General features: G+C 44.8%; 1 protein-coding gene across 5 annotated transcripts in view; it reads left to right on the top strand.

Annotated features, from left to right (window-relative positions):
• Positions 1–25,350, top strand: part of SNX20 (sorting nexin 20) — a 73,988-nt gene that overhangs the window by 17,712 nt on the left and 30,926 nt on the right. For 2 of the 5 annotated variants that reach the window (XM_077458406.1, XM_077458405.1), the window contains 2 exons: positions 4,140–4,288; positions 10,643–10,761. The exons of 1 other annotated variant lie outside the window; for it this stretch is intronic. In XM_077458406.1, the coding sequence (XP_077314532.1) occupies positions 10,650–10,761 (112 nt within the window). In that variant the 5' untranslated portion in view covers positions 4,140–4,288; positions 10,643–10,649. The remainder of the gene's footprint in view (positions 1–4,139; positions 4,289–10,642; positions 10,762–25,350) is intronic. 2 more of the 5 variants (XM_077458404.1, XM_077458407.1) reach the window with 1 other exon arrangement.

Raw genomic sequence — 25,350 nt, 5'->3', positions numbered from 1 at the left:
TGAGCTCCAAAAGGAGTTGAACCTGCCCAAGAACCGCCTTATATGTGACATGCCCACCAGGTGGAACTCAACGTTGGCCATGCTGCAGCGGCTGCACACACAGCAGAGGGCCATCAATGAGTACCTGTGCGACTACGGCACCAGGACAGGGTCAGGGGAGCTCAGTTTTTTCTCACCATGCCAGTGGGGCATGATCAGGGATGCATGCACTGTCCTGTCACTGTTTGAGGAGGCCACAAGGATGGTGAGCAGTGACAGTGCATGCATCAGTGACACTGTACCTCTTGTCCACCTCTTGGAGCATACGCTGCGTGGACAGGGCACTTGAGGCAGAACAGAGGCAGGAAGAGTAGGACTTCCTTGCCTCTCAAGGCCCCCTTTATCCAGACAGCGTTCCTGCTGTGTATAAAAGAGAATATTCCTGCGCCTAATCAAAGAGTAATCTAATTGTTGCACCGCTGCACACACTGAAATGGGGTACTTGAACCCCAATTGGAGAAGACAAAAGGTAAAAAGGTAGTGGTGCGCGGTACTATGGTGAAGAATCTAGTTAAAACAGGTTTAATATATTCAATAGGTACTCAAAAGATTAGAAGATAAATGTAATATCGTCTCCACTACAGGTAATAAATGGAACGTAGAAAAAGAAAAGACAATATATGTATATAAAAAATATAAAATATATATATATATATATATGTATATATAGTGAGGGACCCTCACTCCTATGCGTAGTAGTATTTTGAGTGGTAGACAAATGGATAAGAAAAACAATTAATGATTAATAAGACTGGTGGTCCCAATGCGATTTTTTAGGTAGCAGAGTTGCATAAAGTGGCAGTGCTGAATATAAAGAAGGTCCGTGAAAATAACTACTACTGTATTTGTTTCAGTGACTAAAGTACTATACATAAAATAGTGGACGAAATAAAAAATATATAAAGTGAATCACCATGCGATTTGTTAAAAATGACGAAAAACGCATACAAAGTGCTAGTGCTGAACAATGAATAGATCTGAAAAGAAAATCTGCTAAGTCAAAGTATATGTGTAACAGTGTGCAAAAGTAATCATTAGCTAGATAAGGCAAAAGATGTAAGTAATGCTTGCCTTGTGACTAAAGAAATCGCATATGGTGTTAAAGCCAAGGGAGGGTTAAGCAAAGTGACTCTGTGCGGGTGTCTTTATACCATAGACTTAAATATCGGTGCAGTGCACTAAATTGAATCATACAATCAAAGAAAATAAATAAAATTGTTGAATCAAAACAAAAACGCATAAACGATCCAAGTGTTGGTGAGAGGGAAACAACCCTCTGGGAATAATCCAAAACAGAAGGAAAAAGGTGCACAGTGTTTGAAGCTATAAAAAATATAAAAAAATAACAATGGAACAGTAATCCTAGTTAAAATTGTCCATTCAGCTGGTGCAACAACAAGTGGCGATTAGCCCAAAATAGCATGTAACAAGACAGTCGCCTGCAATGCTGGTGCTTAAAATATATGTGCACTATAAGGTAGAGATTTAAACAGTGATAATGGTGATGGTGGATATCTCCCACGTGGTCCTGTGTAATCAGAATATGGGTGTCCCCTTACCTTACAGCTGTAAGGTAACAGCATATGGTATATGTATCCTCAGGGTTCCTGGTGGTCCTTATCCCTCGAGGTCCTATTCACGTGTCCCCGGGTCCTGGCGTCTCCTGCCTACTGTGCCGTATTGGGCTCTGTAAGTGGTCCCTCAGCGGTACTTCAGCGTGGGGGGGGGGAATTGGTGGTATACCTCGGCGGTTTTATGCAAGGGGTTAAACAGATAAGGAGGAAGGGAGCCCCATAGTATAGTATTTTTCAACAGTATTGAAATTTATTTATAAAAACAGCTTTGGTACTCACAAACAGACAGAGTTTTTGTATGGTGTATAAACGAGCCTCGAGCTCGATTGCGTCACTTCCGGTAGCGTCCCGACTAGTGTTCGTCACGGTCACGTGACTTCATCAGACTTCATCAGACTTCATCAGGGGATGAAGTCACGTGACCGTGACGAACACTACTTTCAAACATCCAACTTACAAACATCTCCTACTTGCAAATGGAAGGAGACAACAGCAAGTGAGATGAAAAAAGACGGACGGCAAAACAAATTATACAGGGGTGATAACCCTTCCCTATGTTTTCCATAAAACTTAAAAATAGTTTTTTTGACTGGAGCTACACTTTAAAAATGTACCAGTTGAAAATTACAAACAGATTCAACTTAACACAACAAACCTACACAGTCCCTGTCTTGTTTGCACCGCCTGTATACTGCTGTTCTGAGTATATAGGGCCTGGGGGCCACACGGATTTCCTTTTTTTAATATGGGTACGGGGTTCCCCTTAATATGCGTACAAGACCCAAAGGGGCTGGTAATGGGCAGGGAGGGCTACCCATGCCATTTTTCTCAATGATTTTCAACCATATTGCAGGAACCAGATATAACATTAAAACCGCAAGCAGTTTTAAATGACGTTATTTCCGTTAAATGTCATTTTGTGCAGGGACTGTTCTAAACACGGGAAACACGTGGCACTTCACAGGCATACTACAGACACCCCCCAGACATGATATTTAAAGAAATATTTCACTTTTTCTTTCACTTTAATCGTCATTAAAATCAGTGCTCCCGCCAAAACTGCCATTTTTAAAAACATTTTAGGCATTGACCCATGTCCCCTGGGGCAGGAGCCAGGTCTCCAAACCCTTTTTTGACAGCATCTTGTATATTAGCCGTTAAAATTAGCACTTTTAATTTCGAACGTTCGAGTCCCATAGACTTCAATGGGGTTCTAAAGTTCGTACGAATTTGGGGTCCGTTCGAAAGTTCTGGTGCGAACCGAACCGGGGGGGTGTTCGGCTCATCCCTACTCTTCAGCATCCAAATATCGAGCACCTCAGTCTAACAGGGTGGTTACTGAGGAGCAGATCCTAAAAAGTTTGGGATTATCTGACAAGTTGGTCTCAACCCTCTTAGGTAGTCGGAAAAATACTACTAGAGCAATTTATTTTAAAACGTTTTAAATCCTGGTGCTTATCAAAAGCATTTTCACCCCAGGAAATATCTTCAGTTTTAGAGTTTATTCATGATGGAATGGAGCTAGGGTTGGCAGCCAGTACCCTGAAGGCTCAGGTTGCTGCTTTATCATTTTTTCTTGAGACAGTTATCACATGAGCCGCTTATCATTAGATTTTTTAAGGCTTTGACCAGAGCTAAACCAATACCTTAATTTTTTTCCAAGATGGGACTTATCTTTAGTTTTACAAGGTTTGACTAAAAAACCTTTTGAACCCCCAGAGGAAGCAACGATCAAGTTATGGTCGCTTAAGCTGATTCTTTTAGTTGCAGTCACATCAGCTAGACGGGTAAGCGAGTTGCAAGCCCTTTCTATAGCTGAACCTTTCTGTTATATATTTCCGGACTGGATAGTGCTAAAAACTGACCCAGGTTTTTTCGCAAAAGTATCAACATCTTTTGATAGGGCACAAGAAATAATTCTCCCTACCTTCTGTCCTACACCATCCAGCCCCAAGGAAAGGTTGTTCCATAACCTGGATGTGAGAAGATGCCTACTGCACTATTTAGAGATCACGAGAGAATTCAGAAAATCAAACTCTCTCTTAATTTTATTCACAGGACCACGTAAAGGCTACAGTGCTTCCAAAAACACTTTAGCTAGATGGCTGCGATTGGCCATTTGCGAGGCCTATAAAGCATCTGGGGTAGAGCCTCCCACAGGTGTAGTCGCCCACTCCACACGAGCAGTAGCAACATCCTGGGCGGAAAGGGCAGGGGCCTCCCCGAGTCGGATTTGTAAAGCGGCCACATGGACAAATTTCTCCACCTTCACCCACCACTACAGGTTAGACCTGCTGTCAGCATCATTGCAATCATTTGGAAGAAAGTTTCTGCAGGCGGTGGCCCCACCGTAGAGTAAGTACTCTCTTATCTCCAGGTGCTGTCCTGAAAGATGAGGGGAGAAAACCCTAGTTAGACTTACCGGTAACAATATTTCTACGAGCCTTTCAGGACAGCGCCGATGACCCGCCCTATTTATGTTTGAAAATGTAGTGTTATTGCTGTGTTCTGCTTATCTAATTTCAGCATGGCTGGAGGTACTCTATGAACAACTGAGGCCATGGTGGAAGTGACTGGTCTTTAAAGAAAATCTGCAGTGTTTCCTGGGAAAATGGGTGGAACTGCACTCTCTCTCCAGGTGCTGTCCTAAAAGACTCGTAGAAATACCGTTACCGGTAAGTCTAACTAGGTTTTTTTTATGTATATCGGCTTACTGGGCTTGATAGAAAATATTGTACGCACTGTGGCCGGCCACACATGGGTTACTTTGCTTCTCTTCTGTGCTAGAAAAGTGATAACGTTACACTGGAAAATCCTTCCCTCTATCATATTTTGCAAGCAATTGGTAAACAAAAGTCTACCATTGTACATGGATAAGTATTTCAATAGAGGTTGCCCCAGGAAATATGACAAAGTATTGTCTAAATGGCTAGCTGAACCCTCCACTGCTTCTGATATGTCCACAGCATAATGTTTACCTCCTTTCACATTCTTTAATATTCTATGTGAGACATACAATACAATACATACTTGTTTTAATTTGCAGTATTACTAGCTTTGTGAGTGTATAATGTCATTGGTGTGAGCCACACCTCCACATTCATAAAAGTAGCCCTCTAGTTGATCTTAAACCTTTGTTTGTACTCGTAGTCAATCTGTGGATAGTATAGGAAAGGAACAAAGAGCAACAGAGAACATAGACCTGAAGTGTTCCGGGGTCACGTGGTCAGTATGCCTAAAAGGGGGCATACCCAAGTATGAAATGAAAATGAAAGAAAAGGGGATGGGTGGGTGGGACACGAGTGCCTACGACTATGAGGGGAGGAAGCAAAGGAGGGCAGGCTTTATGCAGCCTGACTCCTCCTACAAACACGGGCTGACCTGTGGTCAGCCTTACACTTGTACTCGGAGTCAATCTGTGGATAGTATAGGAAAGGAACAAAGAGAAACAGAGAACATTAACCTGAAGTGTGCTGGGGTCACGGGGTCAGTATGCCTAAAAGGGGGCAAAAATAACCCAGTAGGATGAAAGCTTGACAACCATATTATATTACACAGTGAATTAACTTGTGGCCTGCCAAAATTTACAAATGCTTGTGGAATCACAAGAAAGTGTCTCTGGGCCATGCCCAGAGAAACAAGACAACCTCCACCTACCCAAAAACCAAATCATAAGGGTTGGGGGCCCCCTGGCACAAAGTCACAGAAGCCACTCCTGCCCTGACTGAATAGCCAAAGTATGCATTAGGGTCCAGACCCTGTTTGGCCAAAAAAGGGGAGTGGCAATGAAGTATGCATTTAGATGCAGAGAGGGGAGCGATAGGAAAAGGCAACAGAGGACCATCCCAGGGGTTGACAAATGTAGCACTAACGGGCTAGTATAAAACCAACACCGGGCACCAGGCCTGCCAGGCTCCAAGAACCTGATAACAGTGTTGCCCCCGATTGTTGCGTCTTGCGAGCATGCAGAGGTAACAGAAAAGGCCGGGGTGCCAAACCAGTTGATGGGCCAGAAGCTCGACTCCCCTGGGCTAAGGAACCACAAAATGCCAGCTATAGCACTGCAGTAGAACACCAGCACAAAGTTGCATGACATTAGTGTACAGCGGAGAAGCAGCACCCACTTACTTGCAGAGTACAGGGGAGCTGCCCCCACTTACCTATGGAAGACAGGAGAGCTGCAGCACACATTTATAAAAATAATAGAGGAAAGCAGCAGCACCCAATGAACAACCCAACGTACCATCAGTGTACAGAAGAACAGCAGCACCCAATTGCCTAATAGTCCTTGTAGCAGGGAATGCACCCCCCCCCCCCCATGCCTGGCGTGCTATGGAGAAAGAGGGAGGATGGTCACCCCCCAAAATGCCAGGTGGAGAAATGACAAGAGAGCAGGTGGACGGCCCCCCCTTCTGTCAAATAACCCCAAGGGGGTTATGAGAAGGAAGGCAGACAGGCGGTCGGTCTCACCAGTGGTGCCCGCCGAGAGAGGAACCACCACCATGACTGCCGCCAACTGAAGCACAACAAGGACCCAGAAATAACATCATGAACACGAGCGCTTATGACCATGAGGGGAGGAGGCAAAGGGGGGCAGGCTTTATGCAGCCTGACTCCTCCTACAAACACAGACTGACCTGTGGTCAGCCTTACACTTGTTTATCTCTGTGAATATGTATTTTTGTTTGTTTCGCTTGTTTTGTTGTTTATATGCTAAAATCTTATTAAAAAGATAAAAAAGCAGCCCCCAGATCTAAAAAAAACTTTGAGCTCACAAGGACATTTTTGTGCATGTGTAAAGCCGCGTACACACGGGCGGACTGTATGGCCTACTTAGTCCGTCGAAACACATTTCAGCGGACAGTTCGCTCGTGTGTGGGCTTCAGCTGGCTTTTTCAGCGTGCAGTCTGGCGTACTAAGTATTTCGGATTTTTCGAAATACTGTCCGTCATACTTTGGTTTCAGCGGACAATCCGCTCGTCAGTAGGCTAGTTCGACGGACTAAGAATGGCGCATGCTCAGAAAGGATTTACACGGCGAAAGGTTGCATTGCTGTGTATTGGACTTCCTATTTCTAGTCCCGTCGTACGTGCTGTACACGTCATCGCGCAAGCTTTCAACGGACTGTTTGTGCATCCGTGTGTGGTCAAGTCCGTTCATTCGAAAGTAGGACGGACTGTCCGTCGGATTGTATGACGGACTAAGTAGGCCATACAGTCCGCCCGTGTGTACGCGGCTTTAATGATCTCTATACCAAGCTGGAGAAGATGCCCTTTTTTAAACTACAATTTTTGCTATAGATCCTATGAGCTATCTCACTTTTTTGGTCCTACTTCTCCTATGGATCACAGGAGGGCAGTTACTTATGCACTTCTGTGGCCTGTTTTCAGCCAACAGGGGGCTAAAGCCCGATGTCGGTTGAAGTCACTCAGCCGGTCCAGGCTTTGGATCAATACCGACCTTACAGTCAGGATCCACCTAGCAGACAGGAACGGCAGTTGGCTCAGCCTCTCAACGAGCTGCTGGGAGACTGAGCCAGCCTCTCCTGCCCCCTGCACACCTCAGCGCTCTTGTGAGTGCTGGAGGGACAGAGCAGAGAGCTGGTGGCTTACAGTCACGGCTCCCTGCTCAAAGCATAGGGGTGAACTGAATGATCAACCATGTTTTGATCTCTCAGTTCTCAGTTTAGAGGTGGCAGGGAACAGATGCAGCATTGGATCTAGTCTGCATCCATCTAGATGAGTATATCATTTTTTTTTTCTTTGGAGAAACTCATACTTCTCTTTTAAGATTAATAAATTTAATAAGACCTTGCGAAATGCATACATAGGCTGCAAATTGCAAATACTGACTGTTTAGAAGAGACTTTTACAAACGGGTCACTGCGAGCACTTTCATCACCAAAAGGAACCTTTAGCAATAGGAAGCTGTCTTTGTATTTGGAAAAAATTAAACCCGACATTTTATTCAGAACAACTGCAGCAATACATGTTATGGTCCTTTCTTTTTGGAGGTTGATGTTTCAGTTCTGGAAAGTGGAGCTCTAACAATCCTGCAACACTGTTTTTTTTTTTTCCAATATGTGTATGATTACTGCAAAGATGTATTCTTTTGGAGGCCATGGGGTTGATTTACTAAAACCGGAGTGTGCAAAATCTGGTGCAGCTCTGCAAAGAAACCAATCAGCTTGAAGGTTTTATTGTCAAAGCTTAATTGAACAAGCTGAAGTTATACGTGATTGGCTAGCACTACCTCAAGTTTTGCAATCTCCAGCTTTAATAAATCAACTCCTATGACCTACTGGGGTTTATTTACTAAAACTGGAGAGTGCAAAATCAGGCTTTCTTCTGAATAGAAACCACCATATTTTATCGGCATATAACATGCGCTCTTTTCCTCTTTAAAATCAGGGGAAAATTGCGGTCGCATGCTATACGACGATCCCCGCTGTCTGTGAGGGCAAGAGGAGCGCCGCTTACATTGACCGAGCCAAGCCGAGTGTACTGTGTACTCAGCTAAGCTCTGCTCTACTTGGCTCAGCTCGCAGTCATGCCAAGTCCCGCCTCCTAGCCTTTACATTCCGCCATTGGACCGGTGTTGTGTCCATGATAGCAGGCAGGACCGGGCGTGACTGTGAGCGGAGTTGAGTAGCCAAGTACACAGTACATTCAGCTCGGCTTAGTATGTCGGCGGCACTACTATTGCCCTCAGACAGTGGGGAGGAGCCAAGAGGAGCCGAATACACACGACATCTGTGTATCTCGGCAATGCTAAATTTAAAAACCCATAATGCTACAATTTTGGGCAAGGCTGCAGATGGACAGTGTGCAAGGCTGCAGATGGACACTGATAAGGCTGCATTGATGGGCATTTAAAATAAAAAAAAAATTTCCTTAAACTTGGGGTGCATGTTATAAGCCAGCTCGTGTTATACGCCAATAAATACGGTAATCAGCTTCCAGATTTTATTGCCTAGGCAAGCTGAGGTTATAAGCTGATTGGCTACCATGCACAGCTGCATAAGGTTCTGAGTGCACTGGTTTTAGTAAATCTACTCCACTGCGACATCTGCCCTGAATAATTTGTGATAATGTAAAGGTGCTGTCTCCAATTTACACTGACCACAAAACTAATATCTACAGTCTGTTTCGAGATGATATCCCTGTCAAGCCCAATAATTCATTAGATCTATTCATTTTATATCTGAGAACACAATCACATTTTGACCAGTGTATAAAATAACACCAAAGCCAAAGTTTTATCTTGTTCTTTCCTGTCTTATTATTCACCCCATAAACCTCACCATTTTTATCTGATTTATATTCTGTCTGCACTTCTCTTTTTGAAAGGAATAATCTCTGTGAAGACCTATGTACTAAAGCAGCATTGTCTCAGGGTCTTAACGTGGAATTGTAGGCAGCTCCAAGTTCCTGGCCATAGGGTGTCCTAAAGACATTTGAGTTCACCTCTCACACTTACCTATGAACTACCTGCAAAGAGGGTGTTAATGACTTGTTGCAATGTGTACTATCGATGTACCAAATTTTCTTCAGCATTGCATTTCGGCAAAACATACCTTTCAAATGGTCTTCCATTTCTATGGCATTCCATTCTCTATAATTTTATATATAAGGGGGTAACATTTATCCACTTCCCAAGAAATGGCTGTGAGGGGTGGAAAGAGTGAATAAAGAACCAGCAGCACCCAAGCACCTCCCATGGAAGACTACCAATTCTGCACTCTGGTATCTTTCACCACTGGCTGAGCACACTCTTTCTAGGCGAGTATGCATGTCATCTACTAGCCACAATACGGAACTGATTGCATGCACCTCGTAATTGTGGGGGGGATTTACTAAAACTGGAGTGTGCAAAATCGGGTGCAGCTCTGCATAGGTTCCAGGTTTTAATGTCAAGCCTAACTGAACAAGCTGAAGTTAGAAGCTGATTGGCTATCATGCACAGCTAAACCAGATTCTAAGTGCTCCAGTTTTAGTAAATCTCCCCTAAGGCAGGTCCAATTTCTGCTTTTTGCACTGTGTATGACCGTATTTGAGTTGATAATTTTGGAGTGCTAGAGCATTCCTCAAAATTATGGTGGTATTACTGCATAGTCAATATAACCAATGGCGTTGGGTAGCAGGGCTGGTTGGCATGTCACAAAGCTTTCCACACATTATCCCGATGACTGTCAGTAACACATTCCTGTGTATAATACAGTGTTCTAGACTGCTATCCTACCAGTACAATCTAGCCGGGTCATCATTAGCTATCACTAGTCTGTACATTTTTTTACTGTGCACTTACAGTTTACCTACCCTGGATCCATAGAACTAGAACTGCTAGCAGTATATTACTGTTCTACCTGTTGGTTGTCTTTGCACTTGACAAGATGGGTGAACTGTCTGTTTTCCACAGACTTTCAGTATCTTGTGTGTGTGTGTTGTGTGATATCAGTCTTGCTAGTCAACTGAGGTAGAAAGTGGTGGCACAAAACATTAATTCTAAGAAAACAGGAACTATGTGCTCAGAATATGATCATTGTTTGCTGATGGTCCAAATTGTGGTTGCAAACAAGCCGGATTGGCATAAATCGCAATTATGATAAGGTATGGGCTTTGGAAGATAAAGTTGATTGTGAATTGTGGCAAACCCTAGGGCCATACCCTGAGAATTCTACATCATATCATCCAACCCTCCTTGTGGAGGTTCCTAGAAAAGACCAGCCACCCCTTAGATAGTGTCCAGGGATGCCTTTAGCATCTCAAATCCAGGAAAAAATAAAATGCAGACATTTACCTAAAATTCCTACTTGACACTCTGTGGTTGAATTTCTGTCTTCAATCTTTGCTACATCAAATTTACTCCTGAAAGTTATACACAGTACATTACTTCATTATTTCAACCACATGTTTGTAACTTCTGTGTTGGTTAGCTGTGAAATGTGTTCTGTTGATGAAATATACTGTGAAAATCAGTATTTCAAAACTGGTTATCCGTTGCTTTAAGTCACATTGTCTTTCCTACAGGGACAGTATGAGTGCCGAAGGCTCTATAGAGGATGAACCACTAAGGATACGTGATTCCCCAACATTACCAGAGGAAGCAGAGCATTCTAGGAATGCAGTAAATGATGAATCAAACAAAGGTCAGCCTTAAGAAAGTAACTCTAATTTAAACCACAGATTATTGACTTGTACAAATTACTATGTGATAATATGTAGTGCTCACCCACAGATGGGCCATTAGAAATGACTCAGGTCTCATTTGTTCGGAGGCTGCCAGGCCCATTTAGCAATTGCAGAGCACACTGACAAACACGGACTCAATCTAGGGGATGTTTTTTGTAGCTTTATTGCTGTAATTAAATAGGAGAGAGGGATGCAGGTGAGGGGTGCAGGATACTCCAAAAATGCCAGGAAGTACAGGAGGACAGATTCTCAAGCAAAAATCCTTTTAGCAGCAGTTTTAAATATTGCTGGAAGTAGAAGAGACAGCCAGTCCATCTGAAACTCTGGAAAAGCAGTCGCAGCAACCTCTAGCGTTATAACCCCCAGAGCATAGGCACACCTGGAGACCTAGGCACAAATGCCCTACTCCCAATGGCCAAGGACAGCAGTCTCTAACCAGCTTCCATGCAACACTCTTTAGTGAAAATGGGGCCTTCTCCAGCTCAGCCCTTTAAATCGGTTCTATACCTCCCCACATTTTTTTTTTTTTTTTTTTTTTTATACACCTGTAAGGCAAAAGGCATAATGAGCTAGTATGCACCGCATACTAGCTCATTATGAAGTACTTACCTTAGAACGAGGCATTGGTAACTCGCCTGGTCCATGCTGAGGGAGCTGACATGTTGCCTTGGCGTGTCTTCCCGGGTATCGCAGCTCCAGCACTGTGAGTGGGTAGAGCCGTGATGTCGTCACTCCCGTGCATGCACGCGGGAGACTTCTTTCCCGCAAAGTCCAGAGTCTGCCGGGCTTTCAGCTGAGAACCCCCTTTGCGCATGCGCTGCTGACGTCAGTGGCTTATTGCGAGGGGTATATCTCCTAAACCGTACAGGTTTAGGAGATATTCTTTTTACCTACAGGTAAGCCTTATTATAGGCTTACCTGTAGGTAAAAGTAATAAAATTGACTATACAACCGCTTTCAGGTAGTGTACTCCTGCAAACATCTTTAAATCCAGGTTCCTCCAAGTCCTCAGATGAGATCTATTGGCTTCTCAGTAACACAGCTACTTCCCAGGCCAGGAGAGAGCACTGAACAAGCTTCCCAAACATTTATCTTCTTCTCAGCCACAATGGGAGCATATAAATATGGTCAGATAAATATTCACCCAGATAGCAAGCAATTGAGCTGCAAGTTTGAAAATGAGTTGCTAAGCAGGTACAAAAAATTACAAGAAATTATTGTACTTTAAAGGTGCAAGTAGACACAAATATATTTAAAAATCTTCAACATTTATGTTACATTACATCGTTAAAATTCATCTGATAAAGTTAATGGGTTCAGCAAACACATATATCACATTTCATGTGAAAATTGATGCTTCCACTCGACGTGTTTCACCAAATTTATTACACAGGTTCTTCAGGAGTATATGCATCAATCTAAATAGAACAATAAAAGATTTATAAGAATTTTATACTTAAACTTTTTAATAGTACATACCAAATAGTTTTATATAAAATTTTGAAAAAAAAAGAACATAAAAATTCCATTACATTGTGCATCCAGCTAAATATTGGAAAATTCACAATCAATACAATTATTGTTACATACCTGTTATATTTGATGGTAATTGACACCCATACATTAATGGTCTGGACAGCTGAATAGGCAGCCACAAAGGGCATAAAGGGTCTAAGCTATATAAAATATTCAAAATCATACTTTGAGCATGAATATATCCATACTCAATATCATTCTAACATGAGTACATAGAGTGTGAACTTACAAGGAATCTTAAATTAATGAACCTCGGGACTCGGGAGCAAGCTGAGACTTGATTTAAATATTTGTCTGGATTATCCAAACCAGTAAGGTATGAGGCTTCACAGACCTAAACAAAAATGTGTTAAATATTAACAGAGACATATGCTGCTATTATTAATGATTACATTTGCTTTTTATAGATTGTATATGTATATCTCTGAAGGGGTAGCTATGTTTGCCATCAGCAACCTCGGTTGCAAGGCATAACCATTACCATTACCCACACCAGGATCAATAAAGTACTCGATTAAAATTCTTGTAAGTAGCAATGCATAATAAAAAGTCTCTCAACTTACTATGTATCCTCTACCTGCTTGCTTACTCGTGGCCCGCATATTTAACCCCTCCACGCCATTTGACGTGTGACATCAAGAGCAGCGCGCAGATGCTCGAGATCCCATAGCACGTGCGCCCTCGAGTGTCTCGGCAACCGAGAGCAAGGCTTGGAGAAAACTAAGCCTTACTGTCAGACCTATGGCAGATAGAGGCCGCATCAAGCTCAAGGCTGAAGACACACCTCCACCTGTGTGTCAGTCTGACAAAGGACATTCTGCAGGACCTACCCCACATAATTGAAAACGGGACAGATGCTGCATAATGATGATTCTCTAAGTCTGCTGCAAGTTCTGGTTCAGTTATGTTGTGCAATAGTCACCCCACCACAGTGTCACTGTAACTTGCAGAGCTCTTTCTGTAGACTAACCACTGCAACTTTGCGCTTGCTAGAGATTTGCCATTCAAATTTGCTACAAATTGGTGTGTCAGCTACAACTTTCCAGTGAAAATGTGCAGGAGGTTAAAATGACTTACAATTCAACACTGACACAAATTTATGGCAAGTTATCCTTGATATGTGGGCATAGCCTAATGACTGACTTTCCTACTCTATTTCTGAAAGCTTCCATTAATCAGCGAAGCAGAAAAGAGGCCCATGGTAAATCTGGAGGAGCTTCATAGATCTACAGCTCAGATGGGAGAATCTGTTCACAGGGCAACCATAAGGCTAGGTTCACACTAGTGCGAATTGGATGCGGATTTCCCCGCATCCAATTTGCATGATAGGAGATTGTGACCGGCTCTAAGGAGCCGGTTCACACATCTCTGTGGCGGCTGTGGAGTGGCTTGCACAGAGACCCTGTGTGTCTTTGACTCTGGCAAAAATACGGCCCTGATTCATCCCCGAAATGGAGAAACAGGGATGCACCGGCCCCCTGCTGCGAGCCACATCCCAGCATCAGTGTGAACCCAGGCTTAATCGTGCAATCTACAAATCTGGCCTTTATGGAGTGGCAAGGCAAGAAGAAATCCTTTGTTAAAAGTAAGCGATGAAAAGGCCCGTTTGCAGTTTGCGAGAAGTAATTTGGGGAACACAGCAAACATGTGGAAGCGGGTGCTCTGGTCAGATGAGACCAAAATTAAACTTCTGGTCAAAAAGCAAAATGCTATGAGTGGTGGAAAACTAACACTGCACATCACCCTGAACACACCAGCAGCATCATGTTGTGGGGATGCTTTTCTTCAGCAGGGACAGGGAAGCTGGTCAGAGTTGATGGGAAGATGGATGAAGCCAAATGCAGGGCAATCTTAGAAGAAAACCTGTTAGCCCTTGTACACATGGTCGGACATTCAGACGGAAAATGTCTAATCAGACCGTGTTTTCGGATAATCTGACCGTGTGTGGGCTTCATCTGACTTTTTCCATCGGAATGTCCGACCAAGAAAGTTTGAGAGCTGGATATAAAAATGTTCCGACAACATGACCCGATCGGACTTTGCCCGATCGTTTGTAGAGAATTCCGATCGGACAAAGTGCCACGCATGCTCAGATCAAATTCCTAGACCAAAGTTATTGGCTACTAGCCTGAAGGTAGTCCCGTCGTACCTAAATAACGTCATCACGTTACGAACGATTGGATTTTCCGACAACTTTGTCCGACCATGTGTATGCAACACCAGTTTCTGACAAAATCCGTCGGACAAAATCCGACGGATTTTGTTGTCGGAATGTCCGACTGTGTGTACAAGGGCTTAGGGTCTGCAAAAGACTTAAGAGTGGGGTAGAGGTTCACATTCCAGAAGGACAACGACCCTAAAACATACAGCCAGAGCTACAATGGAATGGTTTAGATTAACCACCTCAAAACAGTGCAGTTACACCCCCTTCCTGACCAAACCAATTTTCAGCTTTCAGCGCTCTCACAGTTTGAATGACAATTACTCAGTCATCCAACACTGTATCTATATGAAACTTGCGTCCTTTTTTTCACACAAATAGAGCTTTCTTTTAGTGGTATTTAATCACTAGTGGGTTTTTTATTTTTTGTGCTATAAATAAAATAAAACGTACATTTTGTGAAAAAAAGGCCTTTTTCTTTGTTTCTGTCATACATTTTTGCTAATTAGTAATTTTTCTTCATAATTTTGGCCAAAATTTATACTGCTACATATCTTTGGTAAAAATAACCCACATTAGTATATATTATTTGGTCTTTGTGAAAGTTATAGAGTCTACAAACTATGGTGCCAATCACTGAAAATTGATCACATCTGATCAGGCCTTCAGTACATCAGGTGTACCTAATTTCTTGAGACACTAACAAGTCAGGAAAGTACAAATACCCCCCAAAAGACCCCTTTTTACAAAGTAGAAATTCCAAGGTATTAAGTAAGTAGCATGGTGAGTTTTTTTAAGTTGTCATTTTTTCCCACAATTCTTTGCAAAATGAAGATTTTTTTTTTATTATTATTTTCTTTTACAAAATTGTCATATTATCAGGTTATTTCTCACACACAGCATATGCATACAACAAATTACACCCCAAAATACATTCTGCTACTGTTCCCGAGTACAGCGATACCACATTTGTGAGACTTTTACACAGCCTGGCCACATATAGAGCACCAACATTGATGTAGTACCTTCAGACGTTCTACGAGCAAAAATTACGCATCTCATTTCTCATCCACCTATTACACTTTTGAAGGCCCTGGAGTACCAGGACAATGGAATTTCCCATAAAATGACCCCATTTTGGAAAGCAAACACCCCAACGTATAATCTGTGAGGCATGATGAGTCTTTTGAATGGTTAAATTTTTTCCAGAAGTTTTTGGAATATGTAGAAAAAAATTAAAACGCATTTTTTTTACACAAAATTGTCAATTTATAAAATATTTCTAACACATAGCATGTATATAGCAAAAATGACACCCCAAAATACATTTTGCTACTCCTCCCGAGTATGGCGATACCACACGTGTAGGACTTTTACACAGCCTGGCCACATAGAGAGGCCGAACATTGAAGTAGTACGTTCAGGCGTTCTAGGAGCATAAATGACACATCTCATTTCATTCCTACCTATCACACTTTTGAAGGTCCTGGACCACCAGGACAGTGAAATTACCCACAAAATGACCCCATTTTGGAAAGCAAACACCCCAACTTATATTCTATGAGACATGGGCTGCAAATAGGTACTCGGGTACTTTGATGGCCTGGTGACAGGTACTCGGGTACTCTGATGGCCTGGTGACAGGTACTCGGGTACTCTGATGGCCTGGTGACAGGTACTCGGGTACTCTGATGGCCAGGTGACAGGTACTCTGATGGCTTGGTGACTGGTATTTGGGTACTCTGAAGGGCGGTGACAGGTACTCATATGGACTGTGACAGGTACTCGGGTACTAAGATGAACTGTGACAGGTACTCGGGTACTCAGATGAACTGTGACAGGTACTCGGGTACTCAGATGGACTGTGACAGGTACTCGGGTACTCAAATGGACTGGAACAGGTACTCGGGTACTCAGATGGGCTGTGACAGGTACTCGGGTACTCAGATGGGCTGTGACAGGTACTCGGGTACTCGGATGGGCTGTGACAGCTACTCGGGTACTCGGATGAACCGTGACAGGTACTCTGGTACTCTGATGGACCGTGACAGGTACTCGGGTACTCTGATGGGCCGTGACAGGTACTCGGGTACTCTGATGGACTGTGACAGGTACTCAGGTACCCTGATGGACCGTGACAGGTACTCGGGTACTCAGATGGGCCGTGACAGGTACTCGAGTACTCAGATGGGCCGTGACAGGTACTCGGGTACTCTGATGTGCCGTGACAGGTACTCTGATGTGCTGTGACAGGTACTCGGGTACTCTGATGGGCCGTGACAGGTACTCGGGTACCCTGATGGACCGTGACAGGTACTCGGGTACCCTGATGGATAGTGACAGGTACTCGGGTACTCTGATGGACCGTGACAGGTACTCGGGTACTCTGATGGGCCATGACAGGTATTCGGGTACTCTGATGTGCCGTGACAGGTACTCGGGTACTAAGATGAACTGTGACAGGTACTCGGGTACTCAGATGAACTGTGACAGGTACTCGGGTACTCAGATGGACTGTGACAGGTACTCGGGTACTCAAATGGACTGGAACAGGTACTCGGGTACTTAGATGGGCTGTGACAGGTACTCGGGTACTCAGATGGGCTGTGACAGGTACTCGGGAACTCGGATGAACCGTGACAGGTACTCGGGTACTTTGATGGGCTGTGACAGCTACTCGGGTACTCGGATGAACCGTGACAGGTACTCTGGTACTCTGATGGACCGTGACAGGTACTCGGGTACTCTGATGGACCGTGACAGGTACTCGGGTACTCTGATGGGCCGTGACAGGTACTCGGGTACTCTGATGGACCGTGACAGGTACTCGGGTACTCTGATGGGCCGTGACAGGTACTCGGGTACTCTGATGTGCCGTGACAGGTACTCGGGTACTGTGATGGGCTGGGACAGGTACTCGGGTACTCTGATGGACCGTGACAGATACTCGGGTACTCAGATGGGCCATAATAGGTACTCTGGTACTCTGATGTGCCGTGACAGGTACTCGGGTACTCTGATGGGCTGGGACAGGTACTCGAGTACTCTGATGGGCTGGGACAGGTACTCGGGTACTCTGATGGGCTTGGACAGGTACTCGGGTACTCTGATGGGCTGTGACAGGTACTCAAATACTCTGATGGGCTGTGACAGGTACTCTGATGGACTGTGATTGACAGGTACTATGAGGGGTGGTGACAGGTCCTCTTTATTGGGGGGGGCAATCAGTATGATTGGTGTACACTGTAGGCGGTAACGAGATGTTACCGCAATCTCCTCCTCACACACGATCGGTGTGTGAGGAGGAGAACCCGGTAACATCTTGTTACCGCGGTTTGTTTACATTTTAGTGATCGGCTGTGAAAGGATCACAGCCGATCACGTGGGTAAACAGCCGGCCAATGGCTGTTTACCAGCGACGGTGACGAGCAGTGTTCCCGGGGAACACGCCGCCACTGACGTGCACGCGCAGCGCGCTCACGATCGCGCGCATGCGCCGTGCACAGTCGGGGTGTGACCATCTGTGATCCCCCGTGACTTCCTCACGGCCGATCACGTGGTAAACAGCCATAACCAATGGCTGTTCACCCCCTTCGGTGGTGAGCGGTGTCTCCGTGATACGCCGCCACCGAAGAAACAGGGATGTGCGCGCACTATCGCGCGCATTCCCTGTTTAAACGGGAGGCCGTCATATGACAGCCTCCCGCCATAATAGGTGCGCCGCCTGGCCGTCATTTGACAGCCGGCGGTCAGCATCTAGTTAAAGCATATTCTTGTGTTAGAATGGCCCAGTCAAAATCCAAACCTAAATCCAATTGAGAATCTGCGTGGCAAGACTTGAACATTTTTGTTCAGACACTCTCCATCCAATCTGAGTTATTTTGCAATGAAGAATGGGCAAAAATGTCACACTCTAGATTTGCAAAGCTGGTAGAGACATACCCAAAAGGACTTGCAGCAGTAGTTGCAGCGAAATGTGGTTCTACAAAGTATTGACAAATGCACACCACACTTTTCAGATATTTATTTAACCACTTGCCTACAGGACACTTACTGCCCAAGCCATTTTTCAGCTTTCAGCGATGACACACTTTGAATTACAATTGCGCGATCGTGCTACACTGTACCCAAACACATTTTTTGTCCTTTTCTTCACACAAATAGAGCTTTATTTTGGTGGTAGTTAATCACTGCTGGGTTTTTTTTGACAATTTTTTTTTTAAAAGACCAAAAATTTGGAAAAAAAAGTTGACTTTTTTTTGACAGTAAATTGTATAACTTAATAATTTTTCGCCTTGATGTGTACTGATGAGGCGACACTGATAGGCTGAACTGGTGGGCATTGATGAGGTGGCACTTATGGGCACTGATTAGGCGGCACTTATGGGCAACGATTTAGTGGCCTGATGAGGAGGCATTAATATGCCGCACTTATAGGCACTGATTTGTTGCACTGAGCACTGATAGGCGGCACTGGTGGGCACTGATGGGCATTGATGGGTGGCACCAATGGGCAACACTGTTGGGCATTACTGATGGGCATTGATCGACAGCAGTGATGGGCATTGATAGACAGCACTGATAGGCGGCACTGACTGACATTGCTAATGAGCACTGATTGCTGCCACTGGTGGGCACTGATTGCTGGCATTGGTGGGCAATGGTGGGCACTGATTGGTGGCACTGTATTTCTATATTTTAATCAGGGCACTGATGATCAGTGCCCTGATTACATTCCTATATGTCCCCCTGTGTGGAGATGCCGCTGATCGGCTCTCCTCGCCACACACTCTTTCAGTGTGAGGCGAGGCGAGCCGATTTCCAGCATTTCCATGTTTACATTTGACTGGCTGTGATTGGACACAGCTGATCACATGGTTAAAGAGATACAGAAATTGGGGTCGCGCCGTGTCCTAGTGACACAGCGTGGCCGCAATCGCCGTGCTGCGTGCCCCCGTGGCTGGCATCAAATGACGTTGTCCCAGAACCAGAGCCGCACCACCCCACTATCCTTTGACAGTGGGCGGACGGCAAGCAGTTAAAAACATTTTGAAAACCATTTGTCATTTTCCTTCCACTTCACAATTATGTGCCACTTTGTGTTGGTCTATCACATAACATTCCAATAGAATACATTTAGGTTTTTGGTTGTAACATAACAAAATGTGGAAAATTTCAAGGGGGTGAATACTTTTTCAAGGCACTGTATGTAGTGTGAAGTTTTGCAAAGATTTAGTTTCACTCCATAGTCTTCAACACTTATTAAAGTGGCAGCTCACAAGATACATAAGGATAGGAGCAAGTAAGCCAGCCAGTGTGGTTTGCTGTTGAACCTCAGTGTGTCTTCAGGAGCCAGGAGGCAGGTGCTGCCACTTGTGATTTTTAATAAAGTATTTTTTTCTATATACTGCACTTAGCATGATGGTGGCTTGCATGTGGATTTTGTGAACACAAGTGGCTTTTTGAACTAAAGTGATGAGTTAATAACCAGGAGTTGTACTTTTGACTGCTTCTGCTTGCAAGTGTTGTTTTAGGGGTGTTTTTATTTATTTTTTTCCCCTCCTTTATTTGATACATTTGCTAGCAGTTTTTAAAAGACCTTTTTTCTGACACTTTTTAACCACTTTCAGACCGGACCATTTTGCTGGTAAATGACCAGAGGTCTTTTTACACTTTGGCACTGCGCTGCTTTAACTGGTAATTGCGCGGTCATGCAATGTTGTACCCAAACAAAATTTGCGTCCTTTTCTTCCCACAAATAGAGCTTTCTTTTGATGGTATTTGATTGCCTCTGCGATTTTTATTTTTTGCGATATAAACGTAAAAAGACCGCAAATTTTGAAAAAAAATGATATTTTCTACTTTTTGTTATTAGAAAAATCCAATAAACTCAATTTTAGTCATACATTTAGGCCAAAATGTATTCAGCCACATGTCTTTGGTAAAAAAAAAGTCAATAATTGTATATTTATTGGTTTGCGCAAAAGTTGTCACATCTACAAACTAAGGTACGTTTTCTGGAATTTACGCAGCTTTTAGTTTACGACTGCCTATCTCATTTCTTGAGGTGCTAAAATGGCAGGGCAGTACAAAACCCCCCCAAATGACCCCATTTTGGAAAGTAGACCCCCTAAGGAAATTGATAAGAGGCATGTTGAGCCCATTGAATATTTTATTTTTTTGCCTCAAGCGATTGAATAATGACAAAAAAAAAAATTTTTTTTTTTTTTTACACAAAGTTGTCACTAAATGATATATTGCTCACACATGCTATGGGCGTATGTGAAATGACACCCCAAAATAAATTCTGCTGCTTCTCCTGAGTATGGGGATACCACATATGTGGGACTTTTTGGGAGCCTAGCCGCGTACGGGGCCCCGAAAACCAAGCACCGCCTTCAGGCTTTCTAAGGGCGTAAATTTTTGAGTTCACTTCTCACTACCTATTACAGTTTTGAAGGCCATAAAATGCCAAGATGGCACAAAACCCCCACAAATGACCCCATTTTAGAAAGTAGACACCCCAAGCTATTTGCTGAGAGGCATGTTGAGTTCATGGAATATTTTATATTTTGCCACAAGTTGCGGGAAAATTACAAACTTTTTTTTTTTTTTTTTTTTTTTAACAAAGTTGTCACTAAATGATATATTGCTCATGCATGCCATGGGCATATGTGAAATGACACCCCAAAATAAATTCTGCTGCTTCTCCTGAGTACGGGGATACCACATATGTGGGACTTTTTGGGAGCCTAGCCGCGTACGGGGCCCCGAAAACCAAGCACCGCCTTCAGGCTTTCTAAGGGCGTAATTTTTTGATTTCACTCCTCACTACCTATTACAGTTTTGAAGGCCATAAAATGCCAAGATGGCACAAAACCCCCACAAATGACCCCATTTTAGAAAGTAGACACCCCAAGCTATTTGCTGAGAGGCATGTTGAGTCCATGGAATATTTTATATTTTGCCACAAGTTGCGGGAAAATTACAAACTTTTTTTTTTTTTTTTTTTTTTTCACAAAGTTGTCACTAAATGATATATTGCTCACGCATGCCATGGGCATATGTGAAATGACACCCCAAAATAAATTCTGCTGCTTCTCCTGAGTATGGGGATACCACATATGTGGGACTTTTTGGGAGCCTAGCCGCGTACGGGGCCCCGAAAACCAAGCACCGCCTTCAGGCTTTCTAAGGGCGTTACAGTTTTGAAGGCCATAAAATGCCAAGATGGCACAAACCCCCCCCAAATGACCCCATTTTGGAAAGTAGACACCCCTAAATTTAGGGGTACACTAGTGAGACTAGGTAATAAATGGCGGGTGCCCTGAAACTATAAAAAAATAACTAACCAACCAGCGTCACCTGTAACAGTTATATGGTGATCACTGGTGAAAGGGTTAACTAGGGGGCAATCAGGGGGCTTTATGCGGTAGTATATGGGGGTCCCTGGCGCTATAAAAAGCTGCAGCGAACCTAAATACCTACCTGCCTAACTAGCGTCACCTGTGACACTAATACAGCGATCAGAAAAACGATCGCTTATTAGGCTGGGTTCACACTGGAGCGATGCGGGAACGCCACGAATGCGCGGCGGGTTCCCGCATCGCATGCCTCCCGGCGGCAGTTCACACTGCCCTATGCGAACTGCTGGGAGTGTCAGTGAAATGTTACTGACACCCCCAGATCAGTTCGCATATCGCAGTGCGATCTGCAAACTCGGATCGCATGGTGTGAACACCCATGCGATCCGATTCTGCTGCGGGCCAAAAAAAGGGTCCCGTGCGAATTTGCGGCGGGTGCGGCGGGTGCGGCGAATGGCTGAACTCGAATCGCACAGAGATCGGATGTGATTTGCACTGCAGTGCGGTGCGAATCACATCCGTTCTCATAAACCGCTGCAATGTGAACCCAGCCTTAGTGACACTGGCGACGGGGGGTGATCACGGGGTTAAACCTTTATTGGGGGGGTTAGGGGGGTACCTTAGAACTAAAGGGGGCTAACCCTAACTGCCCTAACAGTTATTAGTCACAAATGACACCCGCCGGGTGATCAGGGGGTTAAACCTTTATTAGGTAATAAATGGCGGGTGCCCTGAAACTATAAAAAAATAACTAACCAACCAGCGTCACCTGTAACAGTTATATGGTGATCACTGGTGAAAGGGTTAACTAGGGGGCAATCAGGGGGCTTTATGCGGTAGTATATGGGGGTCCCTGGCGCTATAAAAAGCTGCGGCGAACCTAAATACCTACCTGCCTAACTAGCGTCACCTGTGACACTAATACGGCGATCAGAAAAATGATCGCTTATTAGGCTGGGTTCACACTGGAGCGATGCGGAAACGCCGCGAATCCGCGGCGGGTTCCCGCATCGCATGCCTCCCGGCGGCAGTTCACACTGCCCTATGCGAACTGCTGGGAGTGTCAGTGAAATGTTACTGACACCCCCAGATCAGTTCGCATATCGCAGTGCGATCTGCAAACTCGGATCGCATGGTGTGAACACCCATGCGATCCGATTCTGCTGCGGGCCAAAAAAAGGGTCCCGTGCGAATTTGCGGCGGGTGCGGCGGGTGTGGCGGGTGCGGCGAATGGCTGAACTCGAATCGCACAGAGATCGGATGTGATTTGCACTGCAGTGCGGTGCGAATCACATTCGTTCTCATAAACCGCTGCAATGTGAACCCAGCCTTAGTGACACTGGCGACGGGGGGTGATCACGGGGTTAAACCTTTATTGGGGGGGTTAGGGGGGTACATTAGAACTAAAGGGGGCTAACTCTAACTGCCCTAACAGTTATTACAGTCACAAATGACACCAATGCAAAAAAAAAAAAAAAAAAAAAAAAAATGACATTGGTGTCACTGTGACTGGGGGGCAGGGGTAATTGGGGGGGTGATCGGGGGGGTAAAGGGGGGGTGTGAGTGTGCCTGGCATGTTCTACTGTGTGTGTGAGTGTTGGTGCAACTTACTGATCCGCTCTCCTCCGTGTCGGAACGGAAAATACCGACACGGAGGAGAGAATACATCACTTCCTCTCCTGTGTTTACATTACAGGAGAGGAAGTGATGTCACCGGGGATTTCTATTCGTCGGGAGCGATCGCGAGGGGGTGGCCATGAATGAATGGCCGTCCCCTCGTCCGGGATCGCTCCCGTACGAATTCCGACCGCCGCAGGCACCGGGCGGGGGCCCGATCGGGCCCCCGACCCGCGGGAGGCAAGGGACGTACATGTATGTCCTTATGCCTGCCCGTGCCATTGTACCGACGTACATCGGCGTGCGGCGGTCGGCAACTGGTTAAACGGCATTTTTTTTCTCTTTCTTCCTGCTAATTTAGGGGAGGGGTTAATTGTGCACAGGTGTATAAAGGTAGTTATACAAACTCCTCTAGGAGCTTGCTCCCTGATGGTGGCTTGCATGTGGATTTTGTGAACACAAGTTGATTTTTGAACTAAAGTGGAGAGTTAATAACCAGGAGTTGAAAACAGCAGTTAAGACAGGAGTCTCTAACCTCTATCCTACCTCCATCCTCCCCTCCATTTTAAAGATCCCACTGCAAGGGGCAACCAGACAGCTCTCCAGAAACGTCAGGCTGACAGCAAGCCAGATTCACCGGAACCAGAGTGTTTAATAGGGACCACCACAGCCAGGTAAGCTCTTACCTCCACTCCCCCCCCCCCAGTGATTGTTCCGCCTACGGGGGTCGGGGGTCAGGAGGGATTTTTTGCCCCACTGGCGCGTTTGGCTGCTAATGCCAGGGTTTTTTTTCACCTTCCTCTGGAACGATCAGGAACAACCGTAGGTTAGCATATCCTTACCTCCGGCCTCCATTCCATTTTTCATGCTATCCTAGGATGACTACTCCAGATTACAGCCAGACTTCTTTTCTGAGCGGAGACCTTCACCTCAAGTAAAGGTAGCCGGAATAGCCAGCAACCGAATACAACAACTCCTTCCGTATCCATATAGGCACCCCCTGATCAACTTGCGCGCTAATAGCCTCAAGCACGGCGGCAAGTCTGATACCTAGCCCCTCCTCAGGATCAATACCCTGATCAGGATCATCATCTTAGGCCCATAGTACCATCAACAGCATCCACAAACCATGTGCCACTTCAAATACTCAGCTGAAGTTCTGCACAGACTAAGGAACATCAACACCACATTGCCATCTTCCATACAAAAAATACTTCAAAGAGAACAACTATTAAAAACCGGATGACAAGCAGCTCCCAACCACAGGAAGACATCTACTCGACCTCTACAATTAGATTGCGCCTTGATTAAAGCCAGGTCTGCAGTCAAACATAGACTGGAAGTACACTACTTCATCATCGAGAACAATGTAGACTGCCTCTTCATCACGGCAAAGCTGGTTAACCTCTGACTGCAACACCATCCTCACCGAATTGGTGCCGGAAAACGACAGGATCCTAACCGAACACCGGATAGGGAGAAAAGGAGGAGGCCTAGCAGTGATCTTTAAAGGTCACATGGATCTCACTAAACCATCATCTCAGAACCCAGTGCCTTTTATGGAAACCCTGATGCTACATCTTCAACCAACACCCCATGACACCACTCATATTCTACTGTGCTACAGACCACCAGGACCAAAGTCCAATCTTCTTTCACCCCTCACAGAATCCTTCGCAATGCACACCCTAAAATTCAAAAATTTCCTGGCACTCGGAGATTTCAACCTTTGGGCAAACGAGCCCAAAGACCCCATCGCGACTGCCTGCATCAATCAACTAGAAGAACTGGGTCTCCAGCAACTGATAAAGACTCCCACGCATGGGTCAGGACACACCCTGGACCTCATTTTCAAACAGAACATTGAC

The sequence above is a fragment of the Lithobates pipiens genome, unplaced genomic scaffold (genome assembly GCF_037356315.1).
Source record: "Lithobates pipiens isolate NorthernLeopardFrog02 unplaced genomic scaffold, aLitPip1_a1.2 Scaffold_10, whole genome shotgun sequence".
NCBI classification, from domain to species: Eukaryota; Metazoa; Chordata; class Amphibia; order Anura; family Ranidae; genus Lithobates; species Lithobates pipiens.
Note: the sequence above shows the minus strand (reverse complement) of the source record. Positions and strands in the feature narration are given on the sequence as shown.